The 17,890-nt window shown below is 42.0% G+C and overlaps 1 protein-coding gene across 2 annotated transcripts in view; it reads left to right on the forward strand.

The window, feature by feature from the left end:
- The window catches only part of LOC115477153 (sodium- and chloride-dependent betaine transporter-like), a 165,342-nt gene that overhangs the window by 142,849 nt on the left and 4,603 nt on the right, over positions 1 to 17,890 (forward strand). For both annotated transcript variants that reach the window (XM_030213790.1, XM_030213791.1), the window contains exons 12-14: positions 1,745 to 1,847; positions 2,273 to 2,373; positions 6,126 to 6,296. In XM_030213790.1, the coding sequence (XP_030069650.1) occupies positions 1,745 to 1,847; positions 2,273 to 2,373; positions 6,126 to 6,296 (375 nt within the window). The remainder of the gene's footprint in view (positions 1 to 1,744; positions 1,848 to 2,272; positions 2,374 to 6,125; positions 6,297 to 17,890) is intronic.

The following is a 17,890-nucleotide window of genomic DNA, read 5'->3' on the forward strand; positions in this document are numbered from 1 at the left end:
TGGGGCCGGGCAGGGTGGTGGCGGAGGGCAGGAAAGAGTGGGGTTCTTTCCTGTCCCTGAAGAACCCACTGGACCATCGGGGCCCTTCGGGGTAGGACAGGGGAGGGCCCTGTCTGTAGTGTGCGAGAGAGAAGCAGCAGCTGCAGTGATAGGGGTCTAATGTGCGGAAGGGGGCAGCAGTGGCAGTGGGGGGAGGGGCAGCAGGCAATGGCCAAGGGGACCCAATGACCTTCACTATCCTGGGGACCAGACTTATACGGTCTGTGCCAGAGCCAGTGGTGGGAGGCGGGGCTGGTGGTTGGGAGGCGGGGATAGTGCTGGGCAGACTTATACGGTCTGTGCCCTGAAGAGGACAGGTACAAATCAAAGTAGGGTATACACAAAAAGTAGCACATATGAGTTTATCTTGTTGGGCAGACTGGATGGACCGTGCAGGTCTTTTTCTGCCGTCATCTACTATGTTACTATGTTTTGCAGTCAAATTGGGCCGCCCAAATAGCAGGCCTATCTTTGGACACTAAAAACTTAACTAGCCAGCGCTGAATATTTATTTGGTTTGTTAAGTTTAAACCGGCCAATAATAAACAGGATATTCAATGCCAGTCACTGGAAACAGCCCAGCATTTAATATCTGGGTTTAGTGGTAACTCCTGCAATCTGAATATTGTCCCTTATGTCTCTAGAGGTCTCACAACTCATTTACATGACATAAGTTTCCAGGCTCAATTAACCTCTAGGGATATAAATTCATTGCATTTATTCAATTAGTGTCACATCTATCTATCTATCTATTAATCTATCGAGCTGCAGAAAGAGATGTAGATATATATATAGTTTTTAAAGGAAAAGGAAATATTTAAAGTTTAAGGGGCCATTTTACTAAGCTGCCATGCAAAAGCACTGCCATGGGACGCGCTGAGGCGTCCCGTGGCAGTATGCCAATCAGCATGCACCAATCCCACGCTACAAAATAGATTTTATGCCCAGATTCAAATAATTTCCCCCAGTTCCCTGGTTAAATTTTGTTGCCAGGACAAAATGTAGCTGAATAAAAAGGTAAGAACATCGTTTCACTATGTCCAGGCAAATTGGATATTTATCAGTATTGGGGGAAATGTTAGTAAAGTAAATCAGGCCATATGAACAGCAGGCAGAGAATCATTGGATTACTTCATCTGAATATATTTAGCAGAAAACCTATCTGGGTAAGATCTACTGAATATCCTGATAGTTATTCCAGGTGATTTTAACCAGATAACTTTTCCACCAAATATGGGCTTCAATATTCCCAGCATCAAATCAATGTGCAAAACTTAGCGTTAATGGAGCAGTATATTGAATTCATTTTAAGTATGTAAATGAAACATGGTAAACCATGCACTTTGCATTATTACCAAAGGTTGAGTTCCACTGCATGCTCTGCAAGCCAGATATTACACATCAGTAGATAGGGAATGTTCTGGCAAGCTAACGGTTACACATAACTAGAAACTGTTTACAAATAGATATATTCAATGCACATCCATTATTACATTTTTTAAACTGGATTAATGATGTGTATATTAGAGGAATGAATGACATTTCATATTTATGTAGAAACCAAACTCTAAAATTCTGTTTCCCCCTGCCTTTCTGTTCTTTTCTCAGCATCATTTGTCTGTTTTTTATCTATTATTTGGACAGTTTTCTACTTTCTTCCCACTTCTGTCTAAATGACTTGCTTATTTTGTTTACTTTCTCCTAGGGTGGAATGTATATCTTCCAACTGTTTGACTACTATGCTGCCAGTGGCACATGCCTGCTTTTTGTAGCCATTTTTGAAGCTATCTGTATCGGCTGGGTATATGGTGAGTATGATGAGTCTGCCCAGGCACTGAAAGGGGCCAGGCTTTCACAGGAATGGAGTTTGAACATGCAATTTAACATCCTCTTTAAACAGATGGGTGGGGTGGGGTGTGACAGGGGCTGGGGCAGGGTGATATTTTGTGTCCTTTTTTTCCTTATGGCAAATATGGTAACCCTAAGTCCAGACCTTAGTTTCCCTCTTCCCATGTCAATAGCATGCCTCTAAACAAAACTCAATCAGTGGATCTCAGGAGCCAGCATGCTATTGCCAGCCATCCTGACTCCTTCCCAGTCCTGAAACCAAATAAGAGTAAAGTTTTGTTGAATGATATCCCATCATGACTGAACTAAAAGTAAATTGCAGGGTCAAAAGAAGTATATAAAATTAGCCATCTTTTAAGACATTCTTGTTTTTCTTATGGTCAAGGTGGAAATCGTTACTATGATAATGTTGAGGACATGATTGGCTACCGGCCCTGGCCACTGGTTAAACTTTGCTGGCAAGTTGTTACACCAGCTGTTTGTTTGGTGAGTGCTAAATTCATGTTAATGAATGTTGTGACAGAATTTATTTGTTATTCTTCTTTTTATCCTTTCCCATTAATTATTATTAGCATTTGTATAGCACTACCAGACGCACGCAGCGCTGAACACCTGATACAAAGAGACAGTCCCTGCTCAAAACATAGTAACATAGTAGATGACGGCAGAAAAAGACCTGCACGGTCCCTCCAGTCTGCCCAACAAGACAACTCATGTGTGCTACTTTTGTGTATACCCTACTTTGATTTGTACCTGTGCTCTTCAGGGCACAGACCGTATAAGTCTGCCCAGCACTAGCCCCGCCTCCCAACCACCGGCTCTGGCATAGACCGTATAAGTCTGCCCAGCACTATCCCCGCCTCCCACCACCAGCTCTGGCACAGACCGTATAAGTCTGCCCAGCGCTATCCCTGCCTCCCAACCTCCAGTCCCGCCTCCCACCACTGGCTCTGGCACAGACCGTATAAGTCTGCCCCGCACTATCCCCGCCTCCCAACCTCCAGCCCCGCCTCCCACTACCGGCTCTGCTATCTAATCTCGGTTAAGCTCCTGAGGATCCTTTCCTTCTGAACAGGATTCCTTTATGTTTATCCCACGCATGTTTGAATTCCGTTACCGTTTTCCTCTCCACCACCTCCCGCGGGAGGGCATTCCAAGCATCCACCACTCTTACAATCTAAATAATACAGACAAACAAGACAGTTACGGGTGAGGGAAGTAATGGGTGAGAAGGGAGGAAGGGACAAAGGGAGGGCAATTAATTTGTAAGGAAATCTGGGGCAGAGTTATGCCCCTGTTGGTGGGAGATATGGTTTTTAGATTCTGCTTCCAAACCTTTTCTAGATAATTCCATGGTCAGAATCTTAGCATTATTGTCTTAGAGGTTTGTTGAGGTAAGGAAAATATAATATAAAACAGTAAAATGTTATTCACTAGCAGCATTTTAAAAAGGACAAGCAAATTAGAATTGAGACATCCAGGTCAGGATGCTCAAGTTCCTCTAGTTTTTTATAACAGGATCTTCCAACGTAGAACATCTTCTAAGATATTTGGTAAATGGACATTTATGTTCCGGTTATGTTTGGCAGGAGCATCCATTTCAGAAACATAAACATCTTAAATATAAACAGGTACAGCATGGCAACAAATATATATGTGCTTTTATTGCAGAACATACGTGTTTGCATCAGCACATACATGTGTCATGTATGTTAGCCATTTTGAAACATACACATCTGTTTTATGATGTTGTTACAGAGTCCACTATCTTCAACAGATGCCACTTTTGGGGAGGACAGGAAACACTGGGAGATTACAGGGTAAAGTCCTCTAATCCCTCCATTGTACCGCTACATATGTTCTGGGGAGCAAGCGTAGATCCCAAAGTCCATCTTTTTGGACAAAGCCGTGCATTCCTCTTCTGAAATAGAGAATACACCTCTTTTTATTTGGCTCTTAGTCCCACCCCAAACATGCTCAGACCATACCCCTTTGCTATATGAATGCTTTTGAGATTTAGATGTGCATATCTTGGCTTTGCAAAATCAGGATTTTGGTATGTATGCAATATACACATCTAAATGCCAAGTTATGCATGTCTAAAATGCATGTAGGGCTTATAAAATAAGAACCTATGGGGCCCTTTTACAGAGCAGCAGTAAGCCTAACGCGGGCTTACCGCTCACTCTTCCGGGACTACCGCCAGCCCAACGCGGCCGCTGGTGGTAGTTCTACCCCAAGCGCATGCCATTTCCGGAGGAAAAATAAACCCCCTGAAAATGGCTTGCAAGGCAGTAACCCAGCAGTAATTGGGCATTGCCATGCAGTGCCCGGTTACCGTCGGGTTAGTACAAGAGCCCTTTTCACCACCTCAGTGGGTGGTGGTAAAGGCTCCCTGCCGTAAGGCCACGTGATAAGAGTTCTCTTACCACATGGCCATGTGTGTCTCGGGGCTTTTTACCTACTGCGGTAAAAAGGGCCCTGGCATGCAGGAAAAACAGCCCCCACCTCTAGCACAGGGTCCATTTTCCCGCAGCTTGGTAAAAGGACCCCTATATGAATTAAACAGAATGTTCATATCATATTGCTGTAAAGAAAATAGAAAACATGAAAATATTAATGTGCACATATTAATTTCAACAAAATGACAGTCCCCATTAATTGGTCCCATCTCAGACTTAGAACTGGAATTAGATCTTTTTGTTTTTTTTAAATTTTTTATTATTTATTTGGATTTTGCTCACACCTTTTTCAGTATTAGCTCAAGGTGAGCTACATTCAGGTACACTGGGTATTTCCCTGTCCCTGGCAGGTCCACAATCTAAGGTCCCTGTTTACTAAGCCTCGTTATAGGCATGTTAGTGTTTTTAATGCATGTTAACCATGTACACGCATTAACCGTGTACATGCCTACAATATCCTTATAGGCACCTACATGGTTAGCGCGTGTGCTAATTGTAGGCGCGTTAAAAATGCTAACGTGCCTTAATAAACAGGGCCCTAAGTTTGTACCTTAGGCAATGGAGGATTAAGTGACTTGCCCAAGATGACAATCAACAGCAGTGGAATTTGAACCGGCCACCTCTGGATGTCAAGACCATTGCTGTCTTCAAAGCTGTTGGGACCAGATACCGACAAGTTTTTAAAGAGGTATACCTAGATTTAGAAAATACCTTTACATTTATTTTTTTTGTTACATTTGTACCCTGCGCTTTCCCACTCATGGCAGGCTCAATGCGGCGGGCAATGGAGGGTTAAGTGACTTGCCCAGAGTCACAAGGAGCTGCCTGTGCCGGGAATTGAACTCAGTTCCTCAGTTCCCCAGGACCAAAGTCCATCACCCTAACCACTAGGCCACTCCTCCACAAATCTTTCAATGTTACAATCTGTCAGCTTGGTTCCACAGCAGAGGATCTACATTAAGATCATATAATCGTAGGATGAAACAAAAACTATTGAAATACTTATAGCTCAAGTGAACAATTTTTCTTTAATTCCAAGCTAACCCATCAGGCAACTGTAAGGAGCTCTATATACAGTAGTGCATACCATAGAACTTTAAACGAGCAACATTCAGAATGATGTAACCAGGCAGGATCATTTGTACACCCCCGTGCAGTAACACACTACCTAACAGAATAGTACCCATATACATTTTTGTGCCGACTAGTTATAAAATTGTCCTTCGTGTTTGGACCTGAGGCAATGGAAGGTTAAGGGCCCCTTTTATTAAGCGACGGTAAGCTCAACGTGGGCTTACCGCTCGCTAAACAGGAAGTACCGCTGGGCTAGCGGTACTTCCCACCCCTAGGGCACTGTCATATCCCACGCTACAAAAATAAATACCTGGGGGCAATTGGCGCTGCCCAGTTACTGCCAGGTTAGCGCGGGAACCCTTACCACCACCTCAATGGGTGATGGTAAGGACTCCCCCCACCGAAATGGCCGCACGGCAAGTGCTTTACTTGCCACATGGCCATTTCCTGCAGGATAGAGAGACTTCCCTTTTACCTGCTGCGGTAAAAGGGGGCCTTGGCGTGCATGAATAACACGTGCCGATGCCAGCGCAGGCCCCCATTTGCTGCAGCTTGGTAAAAGGGGCCCTACCTAAGTGACTTCTCGAAATCACATGGAGCAACACTGAGATTTCAACCAGGCTTTGCTGGAGTGCTCTAACTACTATGCTACTCCTTCACTACAGTAGTTTTTCCTTATTGTTCATTTTCTTTCTTCTCCAGGGAACATTTCTGTTTTCACTGATTAAGTACACACCCCTTAAATACAACAATAAGTATGTCTACCCTCTCTGGGGTTATACTGTTGGCTGGCTGATGGCACTCTCATCAATGATCTGCATTCCTTTGTATGCCATCTACTACTTTATAAGAAGTGAAGGATCATTGTCAAAGGTAAGACAATAGAAGGAAGTAGAATGAAAAACATCAAATAAATCTCAAAGGTCATGGAAATGATCATGATTATTACTATTCTGAGCATTGCATAAAAATAATCTGAGAGTATGTTTTAAACTCTTGCCTTTTTGCAACACAGATCATTTTTATTTATTCGTTCATGCAGAACATTAATGTGATGGCCTGACCCAGATTGTTGTACAAAAAGATTAAAAGGCAGTGCAGGCAGCTTAATAGTCAAGAAACAGAATCTTCAGAAAATCCAGGGCAGAATATACGAAAATATACAAATTGAGCATCGGGATAGACATTTTTCCAAAGATGAGTCTTTGAATGTACAGAATAAGAGAAGCAGCACATCCAGCAAGGGCAGAAGTATAGGAGGAAAATGAGGAAAAGTATGAAGGAGCCTCCTTTGGGTGAAAAACAGTAGAAGAATCTAAGACTTAGAATGGAGAGAACAGACAGAGGTATAGTAAGTCACAAGAGCAGAAAGACAGAGAAAATCAAATCCATGAAGACATTTGTGTGAGGGGTTTGAAGTTAGTCTATAGTAATAAGCACAGGGTTGTTTGCAAGAACAGTGGGTTGCATGGAGCAAAAACAGTTGAAGAAAGTGTGTACGCAGTAGAATTTTGGAACAAGTGGACCAGTTATTACAGGGGCAGGGCTGCTGAGAGAGGGGACGGGTCGGGGGGGGGGGGGTAAGATTCCCCTGAGTCCACGTGAGAACCAGTGTCTTTGCCTCCCTTTTAGCCCCCCCCCCCCCCGTCCTCTACTTGCCTGAAGTCATTGAATAGCAGACAGCAGTGATTGAGAGATACTGCTCTGCCGACCATGGGTCCTTCATCCTGCCGTGCCCCATTTATGCAGAAATAGGAAGTTACATCACAGGGGGCAGGATGCAGCAGGAAGAAGGACCTATGGCCAGCAGAGCACTCTCTCTTGATTGCTGCTGTCTGCCATTCATTTACTTCAGATAAGTAGAGGACCAGGGAGGAGTGGTGGCGGTGGTAGGGGGCGGCTGGGGCTACAGGCTCCTTAACATTATTTGCCCTGGGCTTTGTCTCTTGGTGGCCCTGTACAGTTGTAATTTTATAAAATTGTTTTTGCGCATATATGACCATAAATGCACATTAATGGCCTCTTAAAAAATATTAACTGACGTAAAAGTATACACTTTGACATGATAACATGTACTTTGCTAGTACTTAAACATTATTGGCACAGACGTTCTTACCTTCAGTGCACAATTTCTGCCACAATGGTGCTCATTTTCAAAAGAGAAAAATGTCAGAAAAATATCATAAAGTGGCAGAAGGACATTTTTCTCACAAGAACATCTAAGTTGTGAAATTTGAAACTCTGATATGAGAGATTGTTCTCCATAGTTTGTCCAAATTTCAAGGGGGTGTGTTGGGGACATGTTTGGGGCAGGACTTGGGCGTTCCTAAAAGTTAGATGTTTTTCTACCATAATGGAACAAAACCAAAACATCTGGGGCAAAAATTGAGATGGTTTTGGCTAGACGTATTTCAAGCACGACTAAAGGGTCCTTTTACAAAGCTATGGCAAAAGAAGGCCTGCGTTGGTGTTGGTGCATTTTTTGACGTGCTCTGAGACCCCCCCTTTACCGCAGCAGGTAAAAGGCAGGTTTTTTGTTTTTAATGGACATGCAGCATCTGAAGCACTTGCCACATGCCCATTTCAGGTGGGAGCACTTACGGCCAACCATTGAGGTTGCAGTAACAGGGCCGGTCAAACCCGGTAAGCGGGGTAAGCGCCGCAGGGGGGCGCCTGCTTTCAATACTGCGCCGCTTTTGGTGCTTTAAATATTTAATTTACCTCCATTCCAGCAGCGGCGTCATTTGAAAGCCCTGCCCCGTCTCTAGCCTTCCCTCCCTTCGTGAGTTCATTCCACAGTCCCGCCTTCTGATGTCATTTCCTCAAGGGCGGGACTTCGGAACGAACTCACGAAGGGAGGGAAGGCTAGAGATGGGGCAGGGCTTTCAAATGACGCGGCTGCTGGAATGGAGGTAAATTAAAGATTTAAAGCACCAAGGGCAGCGCGGTATGGTGGGGGATGGGGGCGGAGAATCGCTGGACAGGGGCAGGGTAGAAGAAGAGAGAAAAGAGATGCTGGTGGGGGCGCGTGCGGGTGCCAACTCAAGTCTGCAGGGGGCGCCAGAGACCCTAGAACTGGCCCTGTGCAGTAATGGCTTTCACACTACCCTGGTGGTAAATGGGCAGCATGTGGCACTGCCTGATTACTGTCAGGTAGCACCAGAAATGGCACGTGCTGGAAGTAGAAACTACGACCAGCTGCTGCAGTAGCCCGGCAGTACTTCCCTTTTAACGAGTGGCAAGCCCGTGTTGGGCTTACCACCGCTTTGTAAAAGGGCCCCTAAGTTACAAAAAAGGTATCCTAAATGACCAGATGTCATGGTTGTGGCCATGCCCCTGCATCCAGACTCACCTTTTTCCAGTGATCTGGCTCTGACTTTGCTGGACTACCTTGTGCCTGAAATCCAAGCCTCGCTTTGGTGTGCTTGCAATCCAAACCTCACTCTGATGTGCCAGCAATTCAAGCCTCATTCCAAGTTGTGACATCAGCAGCAAGTCCTTTATTAAGCACCTGGGAACTCTCATGGTTTGCCTTTGCAAGAGGTCTCTTAATCTTGTGTTACCTGTTTAGATCATATCCGTGCTTGGCTTTCCTGAGAGTCTTGCTCCTGAAGGTCTGTTCTGTGTTTCTCTGAGTCTTGTGTTTCAATGCTTTCCTTTGTTTCTGTGAGTTTACTCTACCCTGGGCTCCTGCTTTTAGTCTAGCCCTGCTTCTCACTCTTGCTATAGTTAAGCTCTGTGTTTAAGCCACTCTCAGTGTTTAGCTAAGCTCTGTTCCTGTTTGCTGTATTCCCTGTTCTGTTTCTGTGGTTCTTGTCTGCTTATTCTGAGAGTCTCTAGAAGCCAGCATCATCACTGATTGTTTCACTGCTATGCAGCTGCCAGTACACTTTTCAAATGGAAAATATGGTCATGCTTCATACTTTGGATACTGGTGTAAAATCCTTAGACAAAAGCCCCTGCACATAGAGTTTTGAAAGTGTGTCAATCATTATTTGAAGGATAGTAAAGAATCAAGGTGGACACAAACTGTATTGGAGAAAGTGTGACATCTTACAAGCAGGCATAGCTGGGCAATAGCTGGGCACAGTGCAATGAGTCTTGCTTTGCCATCATTTTCTTTGAGGGCCATTTCAAAGGCATTTCCATGTATAAAACAGGGTTTCATGTGCAGAAGTAGATTTTGGAAAATTACCCAACACATATGTGCATACACATAGTTGCATATAATGAACTCAGAGTGTGAGAGCAGTCTTATTAAGGGGCCTACTTTCCTTTATAGAACACTAGTGTAACAGGTCAAATACACTTGTATACTTTAATTCTGACCACTTTCAGCCATATAGCTGATGTAAATGCATGCATCTAGATTGCAAAGGAACACATGTAAATGATAGTTTCCCATAATTTACATGTGTAATTGTGTGCTCTGTCCAAACTCCATCCATTTATACACTCCCTTGTAAAGTATGTGCCACTCAACATATAGTTAGGTTCTGGAACTCATTGCTGGAGGATGCTGTAACATCGGTTACCATATCTGGGTTTAAAAAAGGTTTGGACAAGTTCTTGGAGGAATAGCCCAAAGTCTGTTATTGAGATGGACATGGGGGAAGCCACTGCTTGCCCCGGGATTGGTAGCATGGATCGTTGCTACTAGTTGGGTTTCTGCCAGGTACTTATAACCTGGATTGGCCACTGTTGGAAGCAGGATACTGGGCTAGATAGACCATTGGTCTGACTCAGTGTGGCTATTCTTGTTTTTCAGAATAGCGCAGAACCGGAATATTATCATTTACACACAAAAAAGGGCACTTCTTTAAATGGACACCCTCATGTATGTACCTCTTGAGTGCATTAATGTACAAAATACCAGCACTTACATGCAGAAGTGTGCACTTACCTTGAAAGAGCCAGTAGGGTGCCTAAGAGCTATGCTGGAATGATGCACCTAACTTATACAGTGCATAAATGCAAGGGGATGTATGCATGGGCAGGAGATGGTCGTGACTCCCAGTTACACACAAAATTACAGAATAATGTAAGTTATGTCCATGTCACATTAACATGCCCAACTCTATGGCTGGTGTATGTAGGAACAAATCAGAAAAACACCGCCTCCTATAGGACAATGTAAGTAGCAATGTGCAACTGCAAACAATATTATGGTAGCACTCTGGAAAATTAGGATTTAGTGTCATGGTCCCCTGACGGGGCAAATCTGAGTCCTTAGCTCATGGATACACTGACAAACAACTGACACAAGACCCAAATTATAAAAATGGAAGCCAAGTTATGTACAAGCAAGTAAAGCAACCAAAATTGGAAATAGAGATAATTAGGATGTAAGAGTTATGTACAAATGCTAGGTAGCTCAGGAAGAGTTTTAAAAAACCCAGTCTTTAAACGTTGTTGTGTGAAAACTTATTAGAAATAATTCAGAGTAAACATACTCCCTAGGCCCACAAAATTGGACCACCTGCCAATTACTTACTAGCAGAGCAGAGCTTGTTTATACAACCTGATGGTGAGGTAAATATCTTCTCTCTTGGGATGGAGATGTAATTCAGAAGGTAGTCATGCTGGCTGGGCATGCTCTGATCAGAGCTGATGTGACCACGAGACAATGACAGCTCAGGATCTGATGACAGCGCCAGATAACTCATGACCCCCGGAGATGCCCTTATATTGTTCTGTGATAGAGGCACTGTCTCTGAAGAGAAGATAAATGATTGGCTCTGTTCTGGATGTTATGACTCACAGAACCACGAGAATGACATCATTCTGGAAACTTTCTTGGAACCCAGGCTCCAAAGGGGCTGGTGTCGACTTGACCAGGATTTCTTGTCTCTTGCGTCAACCAAAGTGGGTCACAGGCATTTTCCTGCTGAAGTGCAGACCTTGACAAATTCTAAGACAGAAGTTCATGCTGCATTAAAGCATAATCTGGGCACCTCAGTAGTATGGAGTGCCTGAGGCTCTTAACAAGTTCTGTATTGTAATTATATAGGCAGGGGTCCAGCCCTTACATATAACTGCAGGCGCATAAATGTTAGATGCATTGATACTGGCTTAGGCTAGTATTCTACAATGGATTCCATTTCTGTTATAAAATAGGCTCCTACCGCATGACCTCGGGGCATCTAAATGGAGGCGCCCAGTTCTAGAATTGCCCCCTAGCCCCCAAATTCTATAAATGGTGCTCAAAATTGCATCCACAATTTTGGGCATGAATAGCAAGCCAGTTAGTGCCAATAATTGGGTGCTAACAATCAATTATTGACGCTAATGGGCAACTTATGTGTGCATCTTTTTAATCAGTATTTATAAATATGAGCATATAAATTTTTAAGCGCACATCTGAAAAAGCGTAAGCATGGGAGGGGCATGTGTGCAGTATTATAGAATAAGAGATCCACATCTAATTTAAGCATGAGAATTTACACTTCGTTTCAGTTGATGTGAATTTTCGCGCCCAAAACTGGGTGTGGATCCTGACACTAAACGCTCTTCTATAAATAGCGCCCAACTTGGACTTCGGTTTATAGAATAATGCTCAGTGCTCGTTTTATTTCGGCATCCAAATTTACTGAATTTAGTCCTATTGTATAAGTGTTGATCTTGGAAAACACATATGTATTTGCCGCCTCTTACACGAGTAAGGCCTGGATTTCACAAGGTTACATATACAAAAGGGGTTAAGGAGCCGAGTGAAATGACTCTCTTTTGTACCTTTTAAAGTGTTAACCACAATTGCTCCCTCAGTCACTGGTGGAGACCCTGAGCCCAAACTAGGGTTGACAATTAGATCCAAATTCACCCGACAGGTTTGATCCAGTCCTGGACTTACCCCAATACATGTAAGAACTTGTAGCCTTGCTTTTCTTAGGGAACCCAATGGGGAAATCAGAACCACAAGTCTCTGCATGCAATGAGAAAAGCTCCGGACTGGATCAACCCTGTTGGGCGAATCTGGATCTAGTTGGCAACCCTAACCCAAACAAGCAAGTAGCTGCCCTGTACACATGGACCAGATACAGATGTTTAAATTTATACAGTGCTTTATATACCACCTTTCAAAACATATGAGAGTGATTTACAATAATAACTAATAAAAGAAACAGAAAGAACAGACAAACCTGAAGCTACAGTGGAAGCCCTCCCAACACATCCAGCCACTCTCCAAAAGCGAGGAAAAAATAGTAGGCCTTGAGTCCTGTCTTCAGTCTAGTTAATGAGCTCTTAATGTGAAGGTACTTAGGAAACAAATTCCAAAGTAATGGAGCATCAAATTATGCCAATGGAGAAATATTTTAAAATATCCATATTCCCACTGTAAAATGGGAAATACACATATTTTCTGGATCGCCCAAACCATGCCTAGAACATGCCTGCTTTAAAGTTTTGTCCTATGGCATCTCGATGTGTATATAGTAGCGTTCTAAAATCTGCATCAGCAGGTATATGCCATTAGCACGTGTAAAAGCTGCTATTTACACATGTAGAGGCCACTCAGCCCTTCTAAAAAGGACATCCAGTATGTAGCACTGACTGTAATCACAACAACTGGGACCTGCCTGAAATGACACTGCATATTATTTGCATATTCTTAGGCATTTCACTGTGTACTGTGACAAAGTGACCCCCATCCACTTCTATCACTAGAGTGATGTCATCCGAAGTGCTGGAAATTGGAATAAAGGAGACAGATGTTTGGGTTGCAGGGTTTAAAATAAAAGAAGCCTTTTGAAAAATGTTGAGACAGGCAGTGCCTGATTCCTGCCTTCAGTTCCTAGAGGCAAAGAACAGGGATGCCAAGTTACTCAATTCCAGGCTGGATAAATTGGCACAGTTCTGGTTTTGAACTTACATACTAAAGCAGTATGGGATTTGTAGTGCCTGATCGCACCCACTGAAATCTACTGTAAGTCTCCTAATGTACCAGGACGGGGCAGTCAGAAATCTCAGGCTGTCCCAAAATCTCCAGCCTGGAACTGGGTAACCTGGCATTTCTGTAACAGTCCCATATCCCTTACCTAAGAGCTAGGATCAGGCTAGGTGTAAAGTCCAGTCCTTGTGGGGGCATCTGCCCTTATCCAATATCTTTGATGGCTAAGTAACAAAAGGCAACCTTTCTATGTTTAGGACCCAGTGAGAACTAACTGCAAGGAACAAACTTAATGAACTGCTGTGGCAGAATTACTATGTCCATAAAGCAGTTTATAGTAGTCTGATGTACTTATAGTACTCCAAAGGCTTAAAACATACAACTGCCTCACATGAAGATAATTCCTTCAGGGTAACTAACACTACCGTAGTCTCTTTTTCTTTCTCTCTCAGCTTTTATTTAAAGTGATCATATTCCTGTTTCCTGCTCCATTTCCTAATTAGAGGCAGGTGACTTTTGTATGTGATATTTAGTTTTGCAAACATAATTCTGCAGCTCATTACCTATTTTGATTAGACAGCATGGATAAATTCTCAGTACACTCAGGAACCTTTTACTAAGCAGCCAGCATGTGGGAGATATTAGTGAGGACCCATATTAAAGGCTACTGCATCGTAAACCAGCCAGCCTGGTAAAAAAATCCTGTACTGGATGCTTAACGGAGATAGGGGCAGGTCAGAGTCAGCTTGTGGGTGTGACAGCAGGAGCGGAGGCGGGGCTGTGCCCTAGCTGTCATGACTGCCAATAGCATGGCTGCATTTAATGCTACCTTGAGGTGGCATTAGGTGCAACCTTGGTACTGGCAAATCAGATTCTGATAGGGGTTTGTGCTTGGGGATAAGCTCTGTGGTTGGGGGGTTGGGTCAGAGGGCTTTGATCAGATGGGGTGTTCTCTTGACAATAGAAAGGTAATTTTCTAAACCAGTTAGACTCTTATTAAATAATGAACAGCATAAATGTATATGCCATGGAATAATGATGCATAATTTAAACATACAAAACTAGAGAAGTTGTTCTCAACATATACGAACAATTCTATTCTATTCTATTGTATATGGAGATTTATAACCCACTTTTAAACCCTAAGGTGCAAACCGAAGAACAGAATAAAAAGCTTCCCAATTGGAAGGAATTTACATAACATTTTACAATTAAAATGTAACAGTAAAATTGCTAAAAATTATATTATTATTAATCAAGATGTTTGGTAAAAAAAAATGTCTTAAGCACCTTACGAAAAAGACTGTAAGAAGTAATAGTTCGTATTTCAGTTGGGATACTATTCCAAATTCTAGTGGCTTGAAAACTGAATGAACGTTTCCAGCATATCTTATGAGCCATTCCTTTAACTGAAGGGGTATCCAGAGTTAGATTCGACCTTCTTCTCAGATGACTTCTGTTATTACCAAACTTAAGAAACTCACCAACTGACTTTGAATTCAACTCATGAAAACATTTAAACATTAACTCTCCCCCCCTTTTTACAAAGCCGCGTTAGCAGCTGCTGGTGCGGTAATGCTGACACAGCATTGCACAGAAACCATGTTGTGAAACATGTAGAAAGGATAAATCAACTAGATATTCTGAAAACTGAAAACTAACTATAAATTTCAGGAGTTTTGCAACCCACGGAATACTAGCCACTGGTCTGAAATTTTCTACATTTGTAAGATTGCCATCCATATTTTTAGGAATCGGAGTTAACACTATCTCAGCAACCTCTATAGGATATGTTCCTTCTATCAGTGCCTTATTAACAAATTCTGGAGTCCTTTTAAAAAGGCACGCTAGCGTTTTTAGTGCACGCTAAAAATAAGCACGTGCTAAATGTTAGAGATTCCCATATATTTCATCTCTAGCGTTTAGCACGTGATAATCATTAGCGCACACTAAAAAAGCTAGCTCGCCTTTGTAAAAGGACCCCTCAATAAACCAGTTTTAAAAAAAGGACTGCATTGTCTCCAGATAGAAAAAGGAGCATGTATCTAAAGAACAATTCTTTTTTGCTAAGCTTTTTAAGATTAGCGATACAGTTTTAGATGAGACTAATGAGAAGCTATTCCAGCTTCTATCAGCTGGAATGCCTAACCCTGAACTTTCAGTTGTCTCTGTTGATATCCCACTAACTTCAGCCCAAACATGTTGAACTGAAAGGCAGATATTATTAATTGTAGACTGAAAACATAACTCCAGCTTATCTGATGATAGTTGTACTAATTCTGATACCATAAGCGCCCTGTTTGTACAAGTCAGATTGTGATAAATTTTAAATAAAACCTTAGATGAATTGCTTGCTTCCTGTATCTTAGTATCATAATAGAAAACTTTAGCATTTCTAATTGTCCTCTTATAAGAATTAATGGCATCTTTCCAGTTAGCGTATAAGACATCTTCCTTTAACTTCATCCATTTATGCTCTAAAGATCTAAATTTTCTCTTCATGCTTAACAATGCTTCAGTATACCAAGGGTTCACTTTTTTTTTTTTACTACTTTTATTTTCATTTGATGGGGCTAGTGTATAAATAACCTGTGAAGCAGTAGAATTCAATGTCCCATCCATTGATTGAGCATTTTAAGAAACTGGATTAAACTTTGAAGAAATCTCATTCCAAAAACAATTGTTGTCTGGATATGTCTGACCCATATATATTTTAATTAGTTTAATATTGAAAGAAAAAAAACATTTAGTTCCCAACACCTTCAAAAACAAGTGTAATGAGTAATGATCAGACCATATAATTGGTTCCCAAGAAATATTAACAGTTAAAGGTTCTGTCTCCTTATTTTCAGAATATACAATGAAATCAGATGAATGCCATTTCTTATGTGTTGCTGTAATTGGAACTAATACAAAATTGAAAGAAATTAAAAAAGACTGAAATTGACAAACTGTCGGGTTAGAGGTTACATAAGAACATACATAAGAGTAGCCATACTGGGTCAGACCAATAATCCATCTAGCCCAGGATCCTGTTTCCAATAGTGGCCATGCCAGGTCACAAGTACCTGGTAGAAACCTAAATCATGGCAACATTCCATGGTACCAGTCCCAGGGCAAGCAGTTGCTTCCCCATGTCTGTCTCAATAGCAGACGATGAACTTGTCCAAACTTTTCTAAACCCAGATACACTAACTGCTGTTACTACATCCTTCGGCACAAAGTTCCAAGAGCTTAACTGTACACTGAGTGAAAAAATATTTCCTCCTATTTGTTTTAAAAGTATTTCCATGTAACTTCCTGGAGTGTCCCCTAGTCTTTTTACTTTTGGAATGAGTAAAAAATCGATCTACTTGTTCTACACCACTCAGAATTTTGTAGACCTCATTCATATCTCCCCTCATCTATCTCTTTTCCAAGCTGAAGAGCCTTAACCTCTTTAGCCTTTCCTCATATAAGAAGAGTTTCATTCCTTTTATCATTTTGGTCGCTCTCCTTTGAACCTTTTCTAATTCCGCTATTTCTTTTTTAAGATACAGTGACCAGACCTGAACGCAGTACTCAAAGTGAGGTTGCACCATGGAGCGATACAGAGGCATTATAGTATTTTCAGTCTTATTCACTATCCCTTTCCTAATAATTCCTAGCATCCTGTTTGCTTTTTTGGCCACTGTCGCACATTGAACAGAAGATTTCAGCATATTATCTACAATGACACCTATATTTTTTTCTTGGTTGTTGACCCCCACGGTGGACCATAGCATCAGGTAACTATGATTTGGATTATTCTTTCCAATGTGCATCACCTTGCATTTGTCCACATTAAATTTCATCTGCCATTTGGATGCCCAGTCTTCCAATTTCCTAAGGTCTTCCTGCAATATTTCACAGTCTGCACATGTTTTAACAACCTTGAATAGTTTTGTGTCATCTGCAAATTTAATCACCTCACTCATCATTCCAATGTCCTTATCATTTATAAATATATTAAATAGTACCGGTCCCAGTACTGATCCCTGTGGCACTCCACTGTTCTCCCTCCTGCATTGAGAGAAATGACCATTTAATCCTAGCCTCTGTTTTCTGTCCAATAATCAATTCCTAACCCACACCAGAATATTGTCTCCTGTCCCATGATTCTTTACTTTTCTCAGGATTCTCTGATGAGGAACTTTGTCAAAAGCTTTCTGAAAATCTAAATGCACTACATCACCTGGCTTACCTTTATCCACATGTTTATTCACACCCTCAAAGAAAAGAAGCAAATTGGTGAGGCAAGACTTTCCTTTGCTAAACCCATGCTGATTCTGTCCCATTAAACCATGTTTGTCTATATGTTCCATAATTTTATTCTTTATAATAGTTTCCACTATTTTTCCCAGCACCGACATCAGGCTTACTGGTCTGTAATTTCCAGATCACCTCTGGAACCCTTTTTAAAAATTGGCGTCACATTGGCCACCCTCCAGTCTTCAGGTACTACAGACAATTTTAATGGCAGGTTACATATTACTAACAGCAGATCAGCAATTTCATGCTTGAGTTCTTTCAGTACCCTTAGATGTATGCCATCTGGTTC

This window comes from Microcaecilia unicolor, chromosome 9, assembly GCF_901765095.1.
Source record: "Microcaecilia unicolor chromosome 9, aMicUni1.1, whole genome shotgun sequence".
Classification (NCBI taxonomy): domain Eukaryota; kingdom Metazoa; phylum Chordata; class Amphibia; order Gymnophiona; family Siphonopidae; genus Microcaecilia; species Microcaecilia unicolor.